The sequence below is a fragment of the Sus scrofa genome, chromosome 14 (assembly GCF_054392235.1).
Source record: "Sus scrofa isolate SSC_HxYL_T2T_F1_AM1 chromosome 14, Sscrofa_HxYL_maternal_Yorkshire_Landrace_v2.0, whole genome shotgun sequence".
Lineage (NCBI taxonomy): Eukaryota > Metazoa > Chordata > Mammalia > Artiodactyla > Suidae > Sus > Sus scrofa.
Genome location: NC_139396.1, coordinates 55,620,573 through 55,640,497, shown reverse-complemented (window position 1 = coordinate 55,640,497; position 19,925 = coordinate 55,620,573). Strand labels below are relative to the sequence as shown.

At 37.3% G+C, this 19,925-nt stretch overlaps 2 protein-coding genes across 2 annotated transcripts in view; both read right to left on the bottom strand.

Moving 5' to 3' along the window:
- The window catches only part of TAOK3 (TAO kinase 3), a 181,895-nt gene that overhangs the window by 96,803 nt on the left and 65,167 nt on the right, over positions 1-19,925 (bottom strand). The window contains exons 2-3 of the mRNA XM_003483429.5: positions 5,933-6,035; positions 229-440 (exon numbers count right to left, since the gene is read on the bottom strand). Of these exons, the coding sequence (XP_003483477.1) occupies positions 229-348 (120 nt within the window). The 5' untranslated portion in view covers positions 349-440; positions 5,933-6,035. The remainder of the gene's footprint in view (positions 1-228; positions 441-5,932; positions 6,036-19,925) is intronic.
- LOC146396568 (uncharacterized) overlaps positions 13,872-19,925 on the bottom strand; it is an 81,730-nt gene continuing 75,676 nt past the window's right edge. Inside the window, exon 3 of the mRNA XM_084997478.1 lies at positions 13,872-14,094. Coding sequence (XP_084853604.1) covers positions 13,950-14,094 — 145 coding nt within the window. The 3' untranslated portion in view covers positions 13,872-13,949. The remainder of the gene's footprint in view (positions 14,095-19,925) is intronic.

The window sequence follows — 19,925 nt, the reverse complement described above, 5'->3', positions numbered from 1 at the left end:
TTTATGACTTTTTTTGCATTACCTTGACAGTAGAATTGGTTGAAATGATACCACTGATTTAAATAATGCCTAGAATTCTAGGACTGGCTTTTCAGCAATGACTGTTAGCCTCTACTGTAGACATCATTTAATTTGTAGGAGAAACATAAAACCAAGTACATTTTATTACTTAGAATGTATAAAATTCAAACTTGCTTAATTTGATCTAAACAATTTTTAATTACTTACAAAATAAACTGCTCCAAAACTTCCATGTCCGATTTCATGCAAACCAATAAAAAGTTCTTCAGGATCATCTTTGTAAAACAGGTCAGCAGTCTCCGGGTCTTTTGGCACTCCTTTCCGCATGATGACCAGTATGTACAAGAGTTTTGCTTTTGATATCCCAGTCAGCCTTCTCTCTCATTGACAATTATTTTTGGGGGGTAAAATTTCAGTACCTGTAGAAAAACAAGATTTGACATTAACTTATTATACATTTTGTTTGGTAACAATTACAAATTCATGTTTAAAACCATCTTGGTCTTAACAAATTCATAATAAAAAGGCAAATCACCGAAAAGAAAAATGGGCAAACTTTGCTATAATCGGTGCATATGTACATCTTTGATTCATACTGATATCATATACAAAATTCGCAATTTAAAATCTCCCCACAAAGAAAGCACCAAAATCAAATGGCTTTATTGGTGAATTTAGCCAAACATCTAAAAAACATACAACACTAATTCTATACAGCTATTCCAGAAAATGGAAAAGGAGAAATGCTTTCTAGGACTAATTCTATGAGGGCTGTGTTACCCTTACACCAAAGCCAGACAAAAATATTACAAGAAAGAAAGCAACAGACCCAAATTCTCCAAGACTATAAATACAAAAATTCACACTAAAATTATAGCAAATATAACAGTAATATATGAAATAGATAATATATCATGACTAGGTAGAATTTATCACAGGAATGCAAGGTTGGTTTAACCCTCAAAAATCAATGTAATTCACCATATCAACAATCTGAAAAAGCAGCCAAATGATCATCTCTAAAGATGTAGAAAAATGGAGTTCCTGTTGTGGCTCAGTGGAAACAAATCCAACTAATATCCATGAGAATGTGGGTTCAATCCCTGGCCTCGCTTAGTGGTTCAGGGATCCAGCATTGCTGTGAACTGGGGTGTAGGTTGCAGACATTGCTTGGATCCCGAGTTGCTGTGGCTGTGGTGTAGGCTGGCAGCTGTAGTTCTGATTAGACTGTTCATTAACCTGAGAACTTCCATATGCCTCGAGTGCAGCCCTAAAGAGGAAAAAAAAAAAAAAAAAACATGCAGAAAAAGCCTTTGACCAAATTCAAAGTTCATTCCTGATTTTACACACTCTTGAGCCAGCTAGGAATAGAAGGTAACATCCCCAACCTAACAAAGGAAATCTATGAAACATTTACAGCTAATGTCAGAAATAATGATGAAAGACCAAATGCTTTCCTCCTATGATAAGGAACAAGGCAAGGATGTCTGTTCTCAACACCTCTTTTTTTTTTTTCTTTTTGTGTTTTCTAGGGCCGCACCTGTGGCATATGGAGATTCCCAGGCTAATCAGAGCTGTAGCTGCCAAGCCTACACCAGAGCCACAGCAATGCAGGATCCGAGCCACATCTGCAACCTACACCACAGCTTACGGCAATGCCAGATCCTTAACCCACTGAGCAAGGCCAGGGATTGAACCCGCAACCTCATGGTTCCTAGTTGGATTCGTTAACCACTGAGCCACGACGGGAACTCCTATTCTCAACACTTCTATTCAACGTTGTGCTGGATGTTCTATAAGAGCAATAGGCAAGAAAGAAAGAAATAAAAGTGAAATGCTTAGGGATAATCTCACAAAGGATTGCAAGACTTGGACAGTGAAAACTACAAAATAATGGTGAAAGCAATTAAAGGAGTAATGAAAAGATATACTGTGATTCAAAGCCAGAAGACTTGATATTGAGTATTTATTCATTTATTTGGTCTTTTAAGGGCCAGATCCACTGCATATGGAGGTGCCCAGGCTAGGAGTTGAATTAGAGCTGTAGCTGCTGGCCTATGCCACAGTTATAGCAACACCAGATCTGAGCTGTGTCTGCAACCTACACCACAGCTCACGGCGACACCAGATCCTTAACCCACTGAGCAAAGCCAGGGATCAAACCTGCGTCCTCATGGATGCTAGTCAGATTCGTATCATTAAGCCATGATGGGAACTCTGATATTGAGTATTCTTTAGAAACAGAAACTGAGAAGCTGATTCTGAAATTCATATGAAAATGCAATGGTCCTAAAATAACGAAAACAACCTTGAAAAAGGAAGTCAAACAGGAGGGCTAACATAACCTAATTGTAAGATTTATCAGGAGTTCCTGTTGTGGCTCAGTGGTTAATGAATCCGACTAGGAACCATGAGGTTGCAGGTTCGGTCCCTGGCCTTGCTCAGTGGGTTAAGGATCTGGCATTGCCGTGAGCTGTGGTGTAGGTCGCAGACGAGGCTCGGATCCTGTGTTGTTGTGGCTCTGGCAAAGGCCAGTGGCTACAGCTCAGATTAGACCCCTAGCCTGGGAACCTCCATATGCCAAGGGAAGCGGCCCTAAAAAAGGCAAAAAGACAAAAAAAAAAAAAAAGTAAGATTTATCATAAAATTACACTTACTAAGACATCAAGACACTGATACTGGTGGGTATTGTGTGTGTATATATATATATATATAATAAAATATATATTTATGTATAAAATTCACACACAAATAAGTCAATGCAACAAAATAGGAAGTACAGAAATAAACCCTCACATTTATGGACAACTTTATTTATTTATTTGTTTGCTTTTTATGAAAGTTCCCAGGCTAGGGGTCGAATTGGAGCTGCAGCTGCTAGCCTACACCACAGCCACACCAACGCCAAACCTGAGCTGTGTCTATAACCTACACCACGGCTCATGGCAACATTGGATCCTTAACCCACTGAGTGAGGCCAGGGAACGAATGCACATTCTCATGGATACTAGTTGGTTTCTTTACTATTGAGCCACAACAGGAACTCCTGGACAACTTAATTTTGATAAAGGCATAATGGCAATTCATTGGAGAAAGTCTTCCACAAATGGTGCCATAATCAATGCATATATACATATATGTTTGATTCATATGGATACCATACTCAAAAACTGATACTCATACTTCAAACAGATTATAGAACTAAATGAAAAACATACAACTAAAAAATTTGTGAAGAAAACATACCAGAAAATTGTTGTGACCTTGGGTTAGGCAAGGATTTCTTAGATATAAAAACAAAAGCAGAATCCATTAAGGAAAAAAAGATTAACTAGATTAAGAATGAGTGGGGGGGGGGCTGAAAGACGATTTTAAGGGAATGAGAAGATCTTTGCAAAACATATATCTTACAATGAAATTGTATTCACAAAGTATAAAGAATTCTCAAAACTCAATTAAAGAAAGAGATTACTATACAAACTTTACCAAGAAAGATAAATGGATAGCAACTACGGAAAAAAAAAAAAAAGCTTAATTTCACTATTCAATGAAAATAACACTACAAACCTATTAGAAGGGATTTTTTGGGGGGCAGGGGGTGGGCTGCACCTGTGGCATATGGAAATTCTGGGCCAGAGATCTAATCCCAGCCACAGTTGTGGCAATGCTAGATCCTTAACCCACTGTGCCTGGCCAGGGACTGAACCCATGCCTCAGCAGTGACTCAAGCTGCTGCAGAGACAATCCTGGATCCTTAACCTGCTGCACCACAGCAGGAACTCCTAGACTGGCTAAGTTTACTTTTATTTTTTAATTTTTTGCTTTTTAGGGCTGCCCCCACAGCATATGGAAGTTCCCAGGCTAGGGGTTGAATTGGAGGTACAGCTGCCAGCCTATACCACAGCCACAGCAACTTGGGATCCGAGCCACTCTGTGATCTGCACCACAGCTCACGGCAGGAATTGAATCCACATCCTCATAGATACTAGTCGGATTCATCTCCGCTGCACCACAACAGGAACTCCCTAGAATGGCTAACTTTAAAAGGACAGACTATACCAGGTGCTGGCAAGGATTTGAAGTAACTGGATCTCTTAGACACTGCTGACAGGAATGTAAAAACGGTACCAACACTTTGGAAAACAGCTGGTAGTTTTTACAAAGTTTAACATACATCTACCATAAGGTGTAGCCATTCCAATCCTAGGTATTTACCCAAGAAAAATGAAAGCAAATGTCCATCCCTGTACACAACGTTAATAGTTTTATTTTTAAAAGTCAAAACTGGAAACAACCCAAATAGCCACCAACAGATAAATGGATAAACAATCTGCAGCACATGCAGACAATGGAATGTACTTAGCAATAAAATGAACTACTGACACATGCTACAACATAGATGAATCTCAAAATAATTATGCTGAATGAAATAAGCCAGACCAATAAAAAGAGAGAGAGAGAGAACATACTTTCTTTGATTTATATAAAATTCTGGATAATGCAAACTAACCTAGAGTGGTAGCATATCAATGGCTGTCTGAGGATAGGGATGGGGTGAGAAGAGATGCAAGAGAGGTACTGAAAAACAGTATGAAGAAATCTTTGTGCTAAGGGTTCGATCCCTGGCCTGGGAACTTCCACATGCTGCAGGAGTCCCTACCCACTAGGAATCTTTTGGGAGTGATTGATATATTTACCATCTTCATTATGATGATGGAAATTTACATATGTTAACATATAAATGTTAAAACATTATGTTTAATATGTTCAGATTATTGTATATCAATTAATAAGGCTGCTTTAAAAAGCTGCAATAAACAAAACTGAAAGGCAAGTAAAGTAGGGATGATTCCTGCAAAATACGTGCCAGTTAAGTATTCTTAATATCAGAGAGGTAAACACATACACATATATACACCCACCTCCCCCTCCACAAACAAAGTACACAAGTGGGAAATTTAAAAAGGAAATAGCAGTGTCTATTAATGATATGAAGCATATATAATTTCACTAGTAATCAAAGAAGTAAAACTAAAATAATAAGACCCTTAATTTCACTCACCAAATTGACAAAGTAATAAAGATACTTTTTTTGGTGAGGGCATAAGGAAAGAGTCATTTTTATACATTCCTAGAAGAGCAGAATGGGAACATTCCTTGACCAAGTAATATCCTTCTACAAGGGAGTTTTGTTTTGTTTTGTTTTGATTTGTTTTATTAAATGATGCAGGGTGTAAAGTAGTGCAGAGGAGGGATGCAACAGTGAAGACGGGAAACATAGTTTCCTTCACCTACAAGTCTGGATTTCTTTGCAGCCTTGTGTTTTATCTGAAGAAGGCATTGGAATTTCAAGTTATTTATTTATTTCCTTCTTTTTGCTTATTTGTATTTTCTAAATTTTCTGAAAAGCCTATTACTTCTATAATTAGAGGAAAAGTGATAGGAAAATTTTGTTATTTTGAAGTCTAATTATAAAGCACTACAACAAAAAAATGACAATACACGAATTTCCAGGAAATTTGATAATAGGAAAAAAAATATAGCCAGGTAATTCTCCATATTTTAAGATATAGTGGTTCCCCTGCTGTAGCTCAATAGGATGGGCAGTGTCTGCAGAGTCAGGACTTAGGATCAATCCCCGGCCCAGCACAGTGAGTTAAAGCACCTGGCATTTTGGCGGCTGTGGTGTAGGTTGCAAAGGCAGCTTGGATGTGACTCCTGGCCTGGGAATTCCATATGCCGCAGGGCAGCCAAAAGTGGAAAAATAATATTTTATCACAATTTAATATTTTTACTTTTCCTTTTAATTTTTCTTATAAATATAATGATAATTCATTATATAAAAAACAGAAAATACACCCCCCCCCCCATTTTATAAGAGAAAGCTAGGTCATGGATCTATGGACAATACCTTTTTGTGTATGGCGCAAAATATACTGTATTGCTCAGATTCATTTTAGCAGCAATTTTTTTTTCTCTTTTTATAACTTCAGTCTTTTGTATTTATGGTCCACCTATGGAAAAAGAAGAATGAAATATATAATTATGGGCAAAATTCAAGAAGCAACAATAGATAATAGGACAGTTTTAAATATTTATAAATACAACATTTCAAAGTTAAAATCTGATCATTTCTTTGTAGGTGACAAATGTAAAAGGTAAGATTTTCACAACAAAGACCCAGGCTACTTTCTCACAAGCAATACCAGGGAAATGAATGTGTCATTAGATTTCAGAATCTATACTGAGGCTTGCACTGGTCTGTCTGAGTCTAAGAAAACTCAATAGAGGCTACCAGTAGACAGGACTAATGTGACAGCATGTGGTGATGCTACTGATTCTCTGTCAGTAAGGCTTATATTTTGAATTGCTTTTCCAATAGGCATGATGATTAACATTGACTCATCTATCTTCCCTTTCCTGGTCTCCCTACAATCTCCCTCTCAGATTGAGGGTAGTGATAATTCTTTATTATCTATTAAAGAAGTACATGCCCAATGTAGAATATCTGGGAAATACACACCATTATGAAAAAAAAAAATCCATAATCCTACCCACGACAAACTCCATTAACAATTTGGGATAGTTTTCTCCATGAAACGTATTTATTTTTTCATGCACATATTTATTTTATTACACAGCTGAGATCACATTATACATATAATTCCACCCCTTTTATCTAACTCTAGATTATAAGCTTTTAGCCACGTTACCAAACATTACTCACAAATATCATTTAATGGCTGTTCAATGTTTATCTTATGGAAGGGCCACAATTCATTCACAACAGTTTCTCCACAATTTGAAACCAAGCCTGTATTCAATCCTTTGTTGAACTATTAAAAATTATTGTTTCACAGATTCACAGACATAGAGAAGAGACTTGTAGTTGCCAAGAGGGAGGGAGTGGGATGAACTGGGAGTTTGGGGTTAGTAGATGAAAGCTATTACATTTAGAATGGATAAGCAATGAGGTCTTGCAGTATATAGCACAAGGAACTATAGCCAGTCTCTTGGGATAGACCATGATGGAAGACAATATAAGAAATGGAATGAATATACGTATATGACTGGGTCACTTTGCTGTACAGGAGAAATTGGCACAACATTGTAAATCAACTATACTTTAATAGAAAATAAAAATTATTGCGTTTTGAAGAACTTTGTGCTCATTATCCATTTATATCTAGGGCTTTTTGGGAATGGATTTTTAGAAGTAGGAATATTGGGTCAAAGAATATAACAATTTAAAACTTAGGTACACTGAAATAATTTTTGGATGCTTGAGTAACTTAGGAAATTGAAGGCCAGAAGAGGGCAAAAACTATAAAAAAGATGCTGACTTCCATTTTCACCTTTTTCTTGTTGAAGACAACCCAATCGCCTCTGACATCTATATTTACAAACAAATCTTTTTAGTTATTTTGTTATTCCCACTGATTCTGTGGCTGTGGAATGCTTTAGATAAATTGGTAGCTAAAACTTACTGGAATTTAGCATCACATTTTATCCCAACATCAACTAGTCAATAACTAAAATGACTGCATGTATACCTTGTTCTGCTAATGTAGTCTGACTATAGCTTCAAGGAACTAAAACATTCCTTATTATACGAATACCAGTTGCGAAATTTCTGAAAAAGTAGCTTTAAATAAAGGCATTTACCAACATCCTCATGTCTTGACTAGTTTCAAATGCAGAAGGTGTTCACTCCTAGAAAAGAGTTTCCTCATGCTATGGACACATATGCTTAGTATTTTTCTTTTAAGTACTTACTTATTTTCACATAATTTTCTTAAAATAGGTACTCTCTATTCAGTTGCACAGCTCTATACATTTTAAAATAAAATCTCTGAGACTTCTAAGAATAAAACTTTCTTGGTTTTATTATTTGTTTCCCCCTGCTAGAATACTGCACATGGTAGTGAGGCTGAAAAACCATACTCTGGAAGTTTATCCATTACACCTAAAGGATGTTCCATTTCTTCCATTTAACCACCTTCCTTCTTTCTTTAAAAATGTCTCTGGGGAGTTCCCATTATGGTGCCAAGAGATCAGCAGCATCTCTGCAGCAACGGGACGCAGGTCAATCCCTGGCCTGGTGGCACAGTGGGTTAAAGGATCTGGCGTTGCTGCAGCTTTGGCCTGGATGTGATCCCTGGCCGGGGAACTCCATATGTCCTGGGGCAGCCAAAAAAAAAAAAAAAAAAAAAAAAAAGGCTCTGAGATTCCATGAAACTGTTTTCTCCTGTTTTTCCACATTATTTCTCCTACAGCTCCTCTTGTCTCTGATCTCTAAATCAATGTTTTCCTCCAGGTATTTGCCCAAAAGGCTTCTGTGTGATGCAAGCTACTATCCTAATTTCCATCCATTAAATGGTTTCAAGTAACACTTTGTCACTCAACAGTCCTGGTCTCCATTCTAAATCTCAGTCCCATACTTTCAACTATCCTTTTGGCTTCTCCTTTAAATGGCTCATGTGCACCTCACATCAACTTTGATGCTTCCCTTTTCCTTGTCCTTAATATTCACTTAAATCACAAGTATGCTTCAAATATTTTTTATCAGCTTTTCATTTTCCGTTTCTGTTAGGATTTGTTATCTCTTTCCCTTGCTACTACTCTTTCTGCCTCTAGTCTATCTTTTCTGGAATTCATCTTTAGAACACTATTATCACAATCATCTTCCCGAAGCACAGTGCAGATAATATCACAGCTTTGCTCAAAATCCTTCCACATTCCTTTACTGCCTACAGTATAAAGGTTAACTTGATCTAATTAACATTCATAGCTGGTCTCAAACCACTACTCTAACTTAAATTCTTAAACTCTATAATCAGGAAAAAATGAATTTCTATAGTTACATTTTCATTGCTTTGTTTGTGCTATTCCCTCTACCCAGAATATCCTCATCCCAACTACTTTAACAGTTCAGCCAAATGTCACCTTTTGTATAAGACCCACCATTTTCTCCCTTTGCTACGCCTTTTTTTTTTTTTTTTTGGTCTTTTTGTCTTTTAAGGCTGCACACACAGTATATGGAGATTCCCAGGCTAGGGGTCCAATTGGAGCTGAAGCTGCCAGCCTACACCACAGCCACAGCAACATGGGATCCGAACCACATCTGTGGCCTACACCACAGCTCACAGCAAACGCCAGATCCTTAACCCACTGAGCAAGGCCAGGGATGGAACCTGCATCCTCGTGGATGCTAGTAGCGTTCACTAACCACTGAGCCACAACGGGAACTCCCCTTTGCTACACTTTTAAACATTTATATACTAGTACTCTAACTGGATGAAAAGTGCCTGTTCAGAAGAGGATACATGTCTAAATCTGTGTTTTGATTAACTGAGTCCCACGGCATCCTTAAAAATAATTTTTTTCAAGATATGATTCACATACCATACAATTCACTAGTTTAAAGCATACAATGGGTAAGTTCCTGCTGTGGCTCGGCGGTAACAAACCTGACTAGTATCCATGAGGATACAGGTTCAATCCCTGGCCTTGCTCAGTGGGTTAAGGATCCAATGTTCCCGTGAGCTGTGGTGGAGGTCTCAGACAAAGCTCGGATCTGGCGTTGCTGTGGCTGTGGCATAGCCTGGCACCTATACCTCCGATTCAACCCCTAGCCTGGGAACTTCCATATGCCATGGGTACAGCCCTACAAAGACAAAAAATATTAAAAAATTAAAAATGAAGTATACAATGGTTTTTTAGCATGTTCACAAATTATGTGCAAATCATCACAATTTTAGAACATTTTCATAACCACAAAAAGAAGTCCTGTTCCCTTTAGCTATCACCCCCATACTTATCTCAATCCCTCCATTCCTAAGCAACCATTAATTTTTCTGTCTCTATAGATTTTCCTGTTCTGAACATTTCATTTGAATGGAATTGTACTATCTGTGTGTGTGTGTGTGTCTGGCTTCTTTTCCTAGCTAATTTTTCGAGGTTCATCCATGTTGTAGCATAAATGAGCATTTTTTTTTTTGATTGATGAACAGTATTCCATTGTATTGATATACCATACTTTGTTTATCCATTTATAAGCTGATGGATATTGGGCTCTTTCTGCTTTTTGGCTATTATATTTTTATTTATTATTATTTTTTTGTTTTTTTGTTTTTTAGGGCCACACCAGCAGCATATGGAGGTTCACAGGCTAGGGGTTGAATTGGAGCTGTAGCTGCCGGCCTACATCACAGCCACAGCAACATCAGACCCCAGCCACGTCTGCGACCTACACCACAGCTCACAGCAACACCGGATCCTTAACCTACTGAGTGAGCCCAGGGATCGAACCTGCAACCTCATGGTTCCTAGTTGGATTCATTTCTGCTGTACCATGACGAGAACTCCTGCTTTTTGGCCATTATAAATAATACTGTTATAATCACTTGCGTACACATACATTTTTGTTTCTCTTAATTACATTCCTAGGAGTGGAACTGCTGGGCCCCATGGCATCTTTATATAAAGAGCCTATAAATATCTGCTGAAATCTCCTTCCCTTTTCCATCCCAATCTTAACACTAAAAATCATCTTTAAATGCATTCTTCCCCCAAAATCTGAACAAGGACATTTTTCCTTCCAAGAAGATAGTATTTAAGAATTAACTGCAGGCGTTCACGTCATGGTGCAGTGGAAATGAATCTGACTAGGAACTATGAGGTTGCAAGTTCAATCCCTGGCCTCGCTCAGTGGGTTAAGGGTGTGGTGTTGCCATGAGCTGTGGTATAGGTCACAGACGCAGCTTGGATCCTGTGTTGCTGAGGCTGTGGCGTAGGCCGGCAGCTGTAGCTTCGATTCAACCCCTAGCTTGGGAACCTCCATATGCAGGTGTGGACCTAAAAAGCAAAATAAATAAATAATTAAAAAAAAAAAAAAGAATTAACTGCAGATGAAGTGATATGCATGAAGTTACATTTTCCCTCTCCTTGACCTCCTACTCCCTCAGGTACTACATTTATAGTAAGAACTCAGAACCGTACCAAGAATGCAGAATTTCAGGTCTTAGGCGCTTGGCGCAACTGAACAATCCAGCTAGCTCAAGGGGAAGATTTCATCAGAGATGTGAAACTGAAATAATTTTCTTCATGCTTTATTTTAAGGAATAATGATAATCAAGTAAATTATTTTTCAGATATTCTAATGTAATATACAAAAGAACACTTTAGAGTAGAAATATAAACATTTCCCATATTTTCCCTTTTTCCAGAAACTTTCAGGAAAGATGATTAACAAGTTTAGTTGCATTTCAATATTGTAGTCACACTTCAACAATAAACCTGGAGACAACTAGTTTGAAAAACACACAGCACTTAAACATTAGGAAAGGGTGTGGGAATAAGAATATTTCATATTGAAAAGAATTTTAAAGATCAGATATTTCAAGTCTTTAAAAAAAAAACTCAATTTCAGAAAAGTTTAGTGTCAAATCATATGTATGCAATACTGTTATCCCAAATTAAAATCCAAGTATTCTAATTTCCTATTCAAGAAGACTTTCTTCTGAATCATGCTGCCTAAGTCAGACTTCAAAACACCAAAAAGTTCCCTATTTTGCTATATTTGGGAGGATAATAAGAAAATTTTAATTTAATATGAGATTGGGCTTCTCTGTCATTATTTCTCCAAGGGATTTCATAACACTTGAATGTATAGAGGTGGATTTAGTTCTTATGCAGACTGAAACATTAACAAATTTGGTGATCTCTTTAAGAAAAAACTACAAAATGTCCATACAAGAATAGGTATAGAGCCTTAGAAGGGGCTGGCATAAAGAAAGGGCTTCAAAACATAAGCTTCATAGCAAATTAGTCTGTGTAAATTCCTATTATTTCATTCATTGATCTTGTACCCAGAAGATACAGAAAGGCAAGCAAAATCTTCATTCTACAGCAGTGAAAAGTAAAGTATAAAAGAGGTGAATGGATTTCTTCAAAGTTCCTATAACCTTCCCTACAGACCTATTTTTATGTCTTCAAATTCCTAGGAGGCTGTGGATCTACTTGAAAACTCTAGAATTGGAGTCACATCTTAACTAAGGTGGTTGGGTACAAAGGTGGACTTTCAAGGCCAAAACTGCACGCAGTTCAAATTATCCTTGAAAATCCTAGTATGTATGGTTTTGTTTATACAATCCTTTGGGGAGTTCCCGACGTGGCTCAACAGTTAATGAACCCGACTAGGATCCTTTAGGATGCGTTGCTGTGACTGTAGAGTAGGCTGGCAGAGTAGCTCAGATTTGACCCCTAGCCTAGGAACTTCCAAATGCCGTGGGTGCAGCCCCAAAAAGCAACAGAAAGAAAGAAAGAAAGAAAGAAAGAGAGAGAGAGAGAGAGAGAGAGAGAGAGAGAGAGGGAGGGAGGGAGGGAGGAAGGGAGGGAAGGAGAGAAGGAGGGAAGGAAGAAAATAAAAATAAAACACAATCCTTTAAAGTAATTTTCATGTAACACTGGGCCAGACTAAAGGAATAAAAGTCTACCTGTAAGAGGAATTCTTAACTTTTTTTTGTGACATTCATCACAGGCCCTCCACCTTCTCAGAATAATGTTTTAAATGAAAAAAGTTAACCGCTTAGAATTACAAAGGAAAGGAAATGAATCCCACTGAGATAGTTACCAAAATCTTAAAAAGCAAATTTGTCATATATTAATATACGTGCTTCTTTATTAATGCATTTAGTAATGAGAGCTAGCAGGAAGTCTAATAACTACAACAATTTCAAAGAGTGATGAACTTAATATTTTGAGATTTCTGTAACTGTAATGTGTTATAAAATATCTGGGATTTCTTTTGGTGACTGGGGACAAAAATCTCAGAAAAAGAAGAAAACAAACAAAGTATTATGCATACATTATAGAAAAAGAATTGGAAGAGGAGTTCCTGTTGTGGCCCAGCAGGATATGAAGCCAACTAGTATCTGTGAGGATGAGGGTTCAATCAATCCCTGGCTCTGCTCAATGGGTTAAGGATCCAATGTTGCTGTGAGCTGTGGTGTAGGTCGCAGATGTGGCTTGGATCTGGCATTGCTGTGGCATAGACCTACCTGCAGCTGCAGCTCTGATTTGACCCCTAGCCTGGGAACCTCCATATGCCATGGGTGTGGTCCTAAACAGCAAAAAAAAAAAAAGAAAAGAAAAAGAAAAAAGAAGTGGAAGAATATGGACCAAAATATTAATAGTGATTATCTATGGGTATTGGAAATAAAGGCATTTTCTATCTTCTATTTATCTTTTCATATTTTCTTTATTTTCTTCATTGAACGCATTACTTTGTAATGGAAAAAGCAAACTAAATTACTTTTAAAAGACTGAATCAGAATAAGAGACTAGAGTAGGAAGTTCAGGTTAGGGCTACCAAACAAGAAAGAATGATAGTCTTTTTATTTGGGGGGGGTCTTTATGGGCATATGGAGGTTCCCAGGCTAGGGGCTGAATCAGAGCTGTAGCCACTGGTCTAAGCCACAGCTATAGCAACTTGGGATCCTAGCCGTGTTTGTGATCTACACCACGGCTCACAGCAATGCTGGAGTCTTAACCCAATGAGCAAGGCCAGGGATCAAACCTGCAACCTCAAGGACAAAGAAACTTGCCAGTTGGGTAGCAAGCATCATGATATAAATGGAAAGTACTCTAAATGGAAGATAAAATCTTAGGTACTAATCCTATACTGGTTCCTAAGTGGCTTTCCGTCACTGACCAAGTTATTTAATTTCTCAAAGCCTCAGTTTCCTGGTCTTGGAGTTAGTTGAGACAATATCTAAGTTCCATTTAATTCTAAAAGTCTATGATTTTGGCATATTTCTTGGTTTTAAAATCTTTTATTCAGGGAGTTCCCGTTGTGGCTCAATGGTTAACAAATCTGACTAGGTACCATGAGGTTGCAGGTTAGATACCTGGCCTTGCTCAGTGGGTTAAGGATCCGGTGTTGCCATGAGCTGTGATGTGGGTAGCACACTCAACTCCATTCCCATGTTGCTCTGGCTGTGGTGTAGGCCGGCAGCTACAGCTCCGATGAGATCCCTAGCCTGGGAACCTCTATAAGCTGCGGGTGCAGCCCTGGAAAAGACAAAAAAATAAAATAAAATAAAATAAAATAAAATAAAATAAAATAAAATAAAATAAAATAAAATAAAACTAAAATCTTTTATTCAAATTCACACACATATAGGCAAATGCCCTGAGTTCAATGTAAGTGAAATTCCTAGCAATCTTCACGTTAATTGTTCCAAATACCAGTAAAAGAAAAACCCAAGAAATAAACACCTTTAGCCTCTGCAAATTTTACCTACAAAATACAGATAGATCACCAAATACAGAAAGGCACTGTAAGAGTCCTGTATTTATAACTTTTGACTCCCTGCTACAGGATTACAATGCCAGGCACTAGAATAAAAGAACATGCAGAAATAAGAGCTTTGAAAATAAACCTTCTTACAGCTAATGAAGGATTATCTGGCATGCAATTTCTCTAAAATGCCACAGCTATCAGCAAGTTCTTTTTTTGTTTGGGACTCTTTCTCTCCTGTCTCTACTTTGTTGCCCCGAAAATAAAGGTTTTCCTTTAACACAACCAGATTGGGGGACCCCGAAATGTCAAAATTAAATTGTATATACTTAATTTTACATTTACATCTCTGGAAAAGGGCCTACTTGGCCTCTGCTATATATAGAATTGTGTCATCCCCCCACCCCAAATTCATATTTTGAAACTCTAATGTCTCATGTGATTATCTTTGAAGATGCGGCCTTTGGGAGGTAATTAAGGTTAAATAAAGTCATAAGGATGGGAAACTAATTCAACAGGATTGGTGGCCTTTTAAGAAGAGGACGAGAAAAAGATCTCTCTCCGAAGTATACCAGCCCACACACACAAGGAGGAAAGGTCATGATGAGCACATCTCTAGAAGGTAAATGGGAAAAGAAACTGAAGTGGTTGGCATCTTGATCTTGGACTTCTCAGACTATATAACTGCCAGAAAATACATTTCTATTGTTTAAGGCACCCAGTCTATGGTACTCTGTTAGAGCAGCCTCAGTAGACTAAGCCTCCCTAATTAATTTTTGGACTGAGATTCAGACAATTTTCAAATGGTTTACTAAATTAATAGTCAAAATTTATTCTTTTTCAGGTCTAGCAAAACTGATCCTTTGATAATCCTTTTCCTTTCAAAAATATATCTTGGTAATTCAAAGAATAAGTTTACAATTACTTCATTACTTTCCACCCAGTAACTAAAAAAAAAAAAAAAAAAAAAAAAAAGCAAATACAGTAATTAGAGTACACATAATTGATTAAGTGTAAAATCTTAACCTGAACATCTGTTTCCAAAGACTCTTTGCATTTACTTGATCTTTTATTTTTTTTTTTTTGTCTTTTTGCTATTACTTGATCTTTTAACAGTACTGCTTCTGACTATGAACCTCAAATGTATAAATTCCACAAGATATAAGTGATTACAAGTACTTTCTTATTTAGGTATTTAAAGCAATTTCTTCATACTTGAGTGATTTACTTGAAATTTAGAAAAAGTGAATGAACCCCATCAGTTCTTTATATACAACTTGATTAAAAAAAACTCTTAAAAGTTGTCTATGAATGGAATACAATCCCTACACTACTGCCAGCATTATCAACCTTAAACTAAAATCTGACCATGCCACACTTTAGCTTAAAGTCCTTTAATCCCATCACGTATAGGATATAAAATCCAAGCTCACTGTAGATAGATGACAAATAAAATCCTCTGTGATCTGGTCCTTGTCTGCTCTTGAACCCTGTCCTTTGTAACTTCAAGACTTCACACTGGACACCCTCCTATCTCAAGCTACTTCCCTGGGATATCAATAAGCAGCTGTCTGTCTTTGCCTTCTTCCTAGATAACTAGAATTTGTTCAAGAATTTGCCTAGATAGTACCTCTTTAGGGCAACTTTCCTAACTCTCCCAAAGCAGGGGTGAGTTTTTTCCTTTACGTTTCCACAGAAGAATGTTATAAAACATTTCTTTCCTTTTTTTTTTTTTTTAAATCTTTTTGTCTTTTTAGGGCCGCACCCAAGGCATATGAACGTTCCCAGGCTAGGGATCAAATCAGAGCTATAGCCTCCGGCCTATGCCAGTGCCACAGCAACACCAGATCCGAGTAGTATCTGAGAACTACACCACACCACAGCTCACAGCAACGCCGGATCCTTAACCCACTGAGCGAGGCCAGAGATAGAACCCTCAACCTCACGGTTCCTAGTCGGATTTGTTTCCACTGCACTACGATGGGAACTCCTAAACATTTCTTATATACTTGTATAATCACAGATTTAGGTTGTCTTAGATAAGTGTTTCCCATTAGGACCATACACTATTAGGGGAAAGGGATTGTATTTCTATCACCAGTGCCTAACACATTGTTTGGTACACTGTATGTGGCCAAAATATGCTGCTGAATTATACTAATTCACATATCAAATATATTAAGGTATTTGTGATTTTAAGAAATATTATGGCAAATATTTTTGTTAAACAAATGGTAACCATCACTTCTTCGTGTTCTTTGAACTACTATTTCTACAGCTTGCTTTACTTAAAAATGAAGGATTCAAATCTAGACTGTCTAACCTCAAGCCAACTCTCTTAACCATTATGGCAGTTTTCAGTTAAATCACTGTATGAAAAGATTTCTAAAATTAATGACTTAATAAATTATAAAGGATTCCATTTAGCTTACGATATTGCTGAATACTAACTGCTTAATCATTTTGATTTGCTTTACCTAAGGCCAAACCAGATCAAGCCCTGGTGTCTAAAACTTGCTTTTCACTTTGTGCTTTAAAAAAAAAAAAGGAACTGGGAAAAAAAAAAAAAAGTGGGGGGAGGGCAATATTATCATTGAGAATTTCTGTTTAGTGAAAAGCAGCGTGCCAATTCAAGACAAGGGAAGCCTAAGTGTTCCAAAATCTGTGTAGGAGGTAATCCCATCCTGGGACTTTCAGAGATGCCTTTATACCCTAGAAAGTTAGCATTTAAAATTGAAGCTCTTGCCTAATTTCTAATGTTGAAAGAATAACTCAGCATTCTTAGTCACTTAATTTTGCTTTGTCACTGGCAGAAAGGGCAAGCATCCATGTATGCTGACAGAATACATGTTAGGGCAGTTACTCCTGTTGAAAGTTGCCTTATACTGTTTCGACAATTCGCTCTCACAGGAACTGCTGTTTTCAAAAATATATGAATCTATATCTATTCTAGCTAACATACATGTAAACAGATTGTCAATATTAAAATACTTTTAAAAAGTAAACAGACTTATAACAACTGACCTGGGATATCTCCATCTTCTTAAATTAACTTTGAAGGGTAGAAAAAGTGTAAAAGGAACTAAACTTAATATCCACAAGAATATCAGTGATACATAGCAAAGTTTTAATCCTTTAGGTGTTTAAAAGGTAGAGGGATAGACAAGCCACATAAGCAAATAATGACACCTACACCCCCTAAATAAATCTTACTTCCAACTTTCCCTATATTTGGCCCAAAATGTAATTTTCCTGATGCAGAGAGCTCTAATAGTATCACTGTGCTATTTAAATGTCTTTGATAGGGTCATTCAAACTCCACAGAAAGGTATTCAAGGCTGCTAAGATATAGATCCAATCCAATAACTAGATTCCTAGTTATTCTTTAAATGTTCTGGATACTTTCATTGTCTTCAACAACAACTGCATCTTTATTTAGCTTGGAATACCTTTTCACTTCTTCAGAAGACAAATTCTTATTTTATTTTTTATCTTTGGCCATGCCTGAGGCATGTGGAAGTTCCCAAACCAGGGACTGAGCTATAGAAGTGACAACACCAGATCCTTAACATGTTGTGCCACAAGGGAACACCTGGAAATCAAATTCTTACTGCTCCTTTAAAGACCTAGTTAAATTCCACCGTTTTTCTTTACTTCTGACAGCTGAAATTCAAAATTACCATGGCTCTTTATTTGTACTCTTATTGTGACATAATACATCCAGGTTCAATCCCTGGCCTCCCTCAGTGGGTTAAGGATCTAGCGTTGCCGTGAGCTGTGGTGTAAGTCACGGACGCAGCTCAGATCTGGCATTGCTGTTGCTGTCGTGTAGGTTGTTGGCTACAGCTCCAATTTGACTACTATCCTTAGCCTGGGAACCTCCATATGCCACGGGTGCAGCCTTAAAAAGACCAAAAAAGACCAAAAAAAAAAAAAAAAAAAAAGAATGGGGGTCAAAGCCACAAGTTATAAACAGTAAGAAGGTGCTATACGGTCCTTCCCAAATTTGGGAGGTGTCAATACCTGGGGTAAGAGTTATTTAGGCAGAGAGAATAGCTAGTGCAGAGGGCCTAAAGGAGGAGTGTGAAGGAAGACTATGTTGCTGCAGCCAAGTGAGGAAAGGTAAGATACACTGAGGAGGTGGTAAGACAATTTTATGTGTGTATATACGTGCCTATGTGTGTGCCCCTATCATTTTCATTTAGGTATAATTTATATAATAAACTGTAGTCAAAGAAAATGTACCATTGGATAAGGTTTGTCAGATATATATCTCATGAAACCATTACCACAATCAAGGAAACATTTCCATTCTTCAAGAATTCCCTTTTGCTCCTTCGTAGCAAAGTCTCTTCCTCCAACTCAAGCCACCCAAGCAAACAACGATCTTCTCTGTCACCATAAATAAGTTTACGTTTTTAGAATTTCATATAAATTTAATTATACAGTATATACTATATACATTCTTTTGTATCTGGCTTTTTGTTCCTCAGTATTATGATTTGGAGATCTATCCACATTATTATACAACAGATACCAGATTTGCTGATAGATCAGATTGTGAGTATAAGAAAAAAAGAGTAATTTAGGATAACTCCAAGGTTTTTGGACAGAGGTCAAATGGAAAATGGAGCTGTTATCAACTGAGAAGAATGGTCAAGAGGAAAAGGCTAGGAGAAAATGATCAGGAATTACTTTTTGTATCTTGGTCTTCCAAATGGACATACTGAATCATAGGCTTAGTCTGGATATAAATCTGGAGTTCAGAAGTGAGGTATGGGCTAGAGATTTAAATTTGGGAATTGTCAGCATACTGTAAATAGTATCAGAGCCACGGTATTTGATGAGATCTCCAAAGACATGAGATGGATAGAAAGAAGAGAACCAAGGTGCAAGCTCTGGGACAAATTTGATTTTAAGAGACTGGGGAGAAGAGGACACCAATGAAGGAGATTGAGAAGGAACATCCAGTGAGATAAAAGAAGAGTGTGGTATTCTGATGTTCAAATGTAAAGTTTCAAAAAGGCAGGAGTCACAATTGTGTCAAATGCTGCTAAGTGGTCAAATAAGGAATAAAAATGGACCATTACATATAGCAACATGGAGGTCACTGGTGACACTGAAGTGAGCAAATAAGGTGGAGTGGTAGGGACACAAGCTTTACTGGATAGGCTTAGGAGCAACTGGGAGGAAAGGAATTGGAGGCAGCAAGTATAGACAGCTCTTAAGGGATGCCCCCAGTGGACCAGAGAAGATGGAATCTAGGAAACCAGAAAAGAAATCAGCTTTATATAGGAGCAAGGAGAGTAATCATATTGTAATTGATTTGTTTTGTAACTTTCAACAAGTTATGTAATCCTTTTAAAACCCAGTTTCCTTATCTGACAGTAAACATTAAAAATACTTGTTTTAGAGAACTGTCCTGAGGATTAAACCAGAAAACCTATGTGTCTGACCCTTGGTAGATATACTTATTATTTGTCAGTAACCTTCTTTTTCCTCTCTTCATTTATAGCTTTTAAAATAAAACTAACCACATTTTCTCTCGTATATGTTTTAAAAATACTTGTTTTCTTCCTTTTTCAATTATAAACCTCTTGAA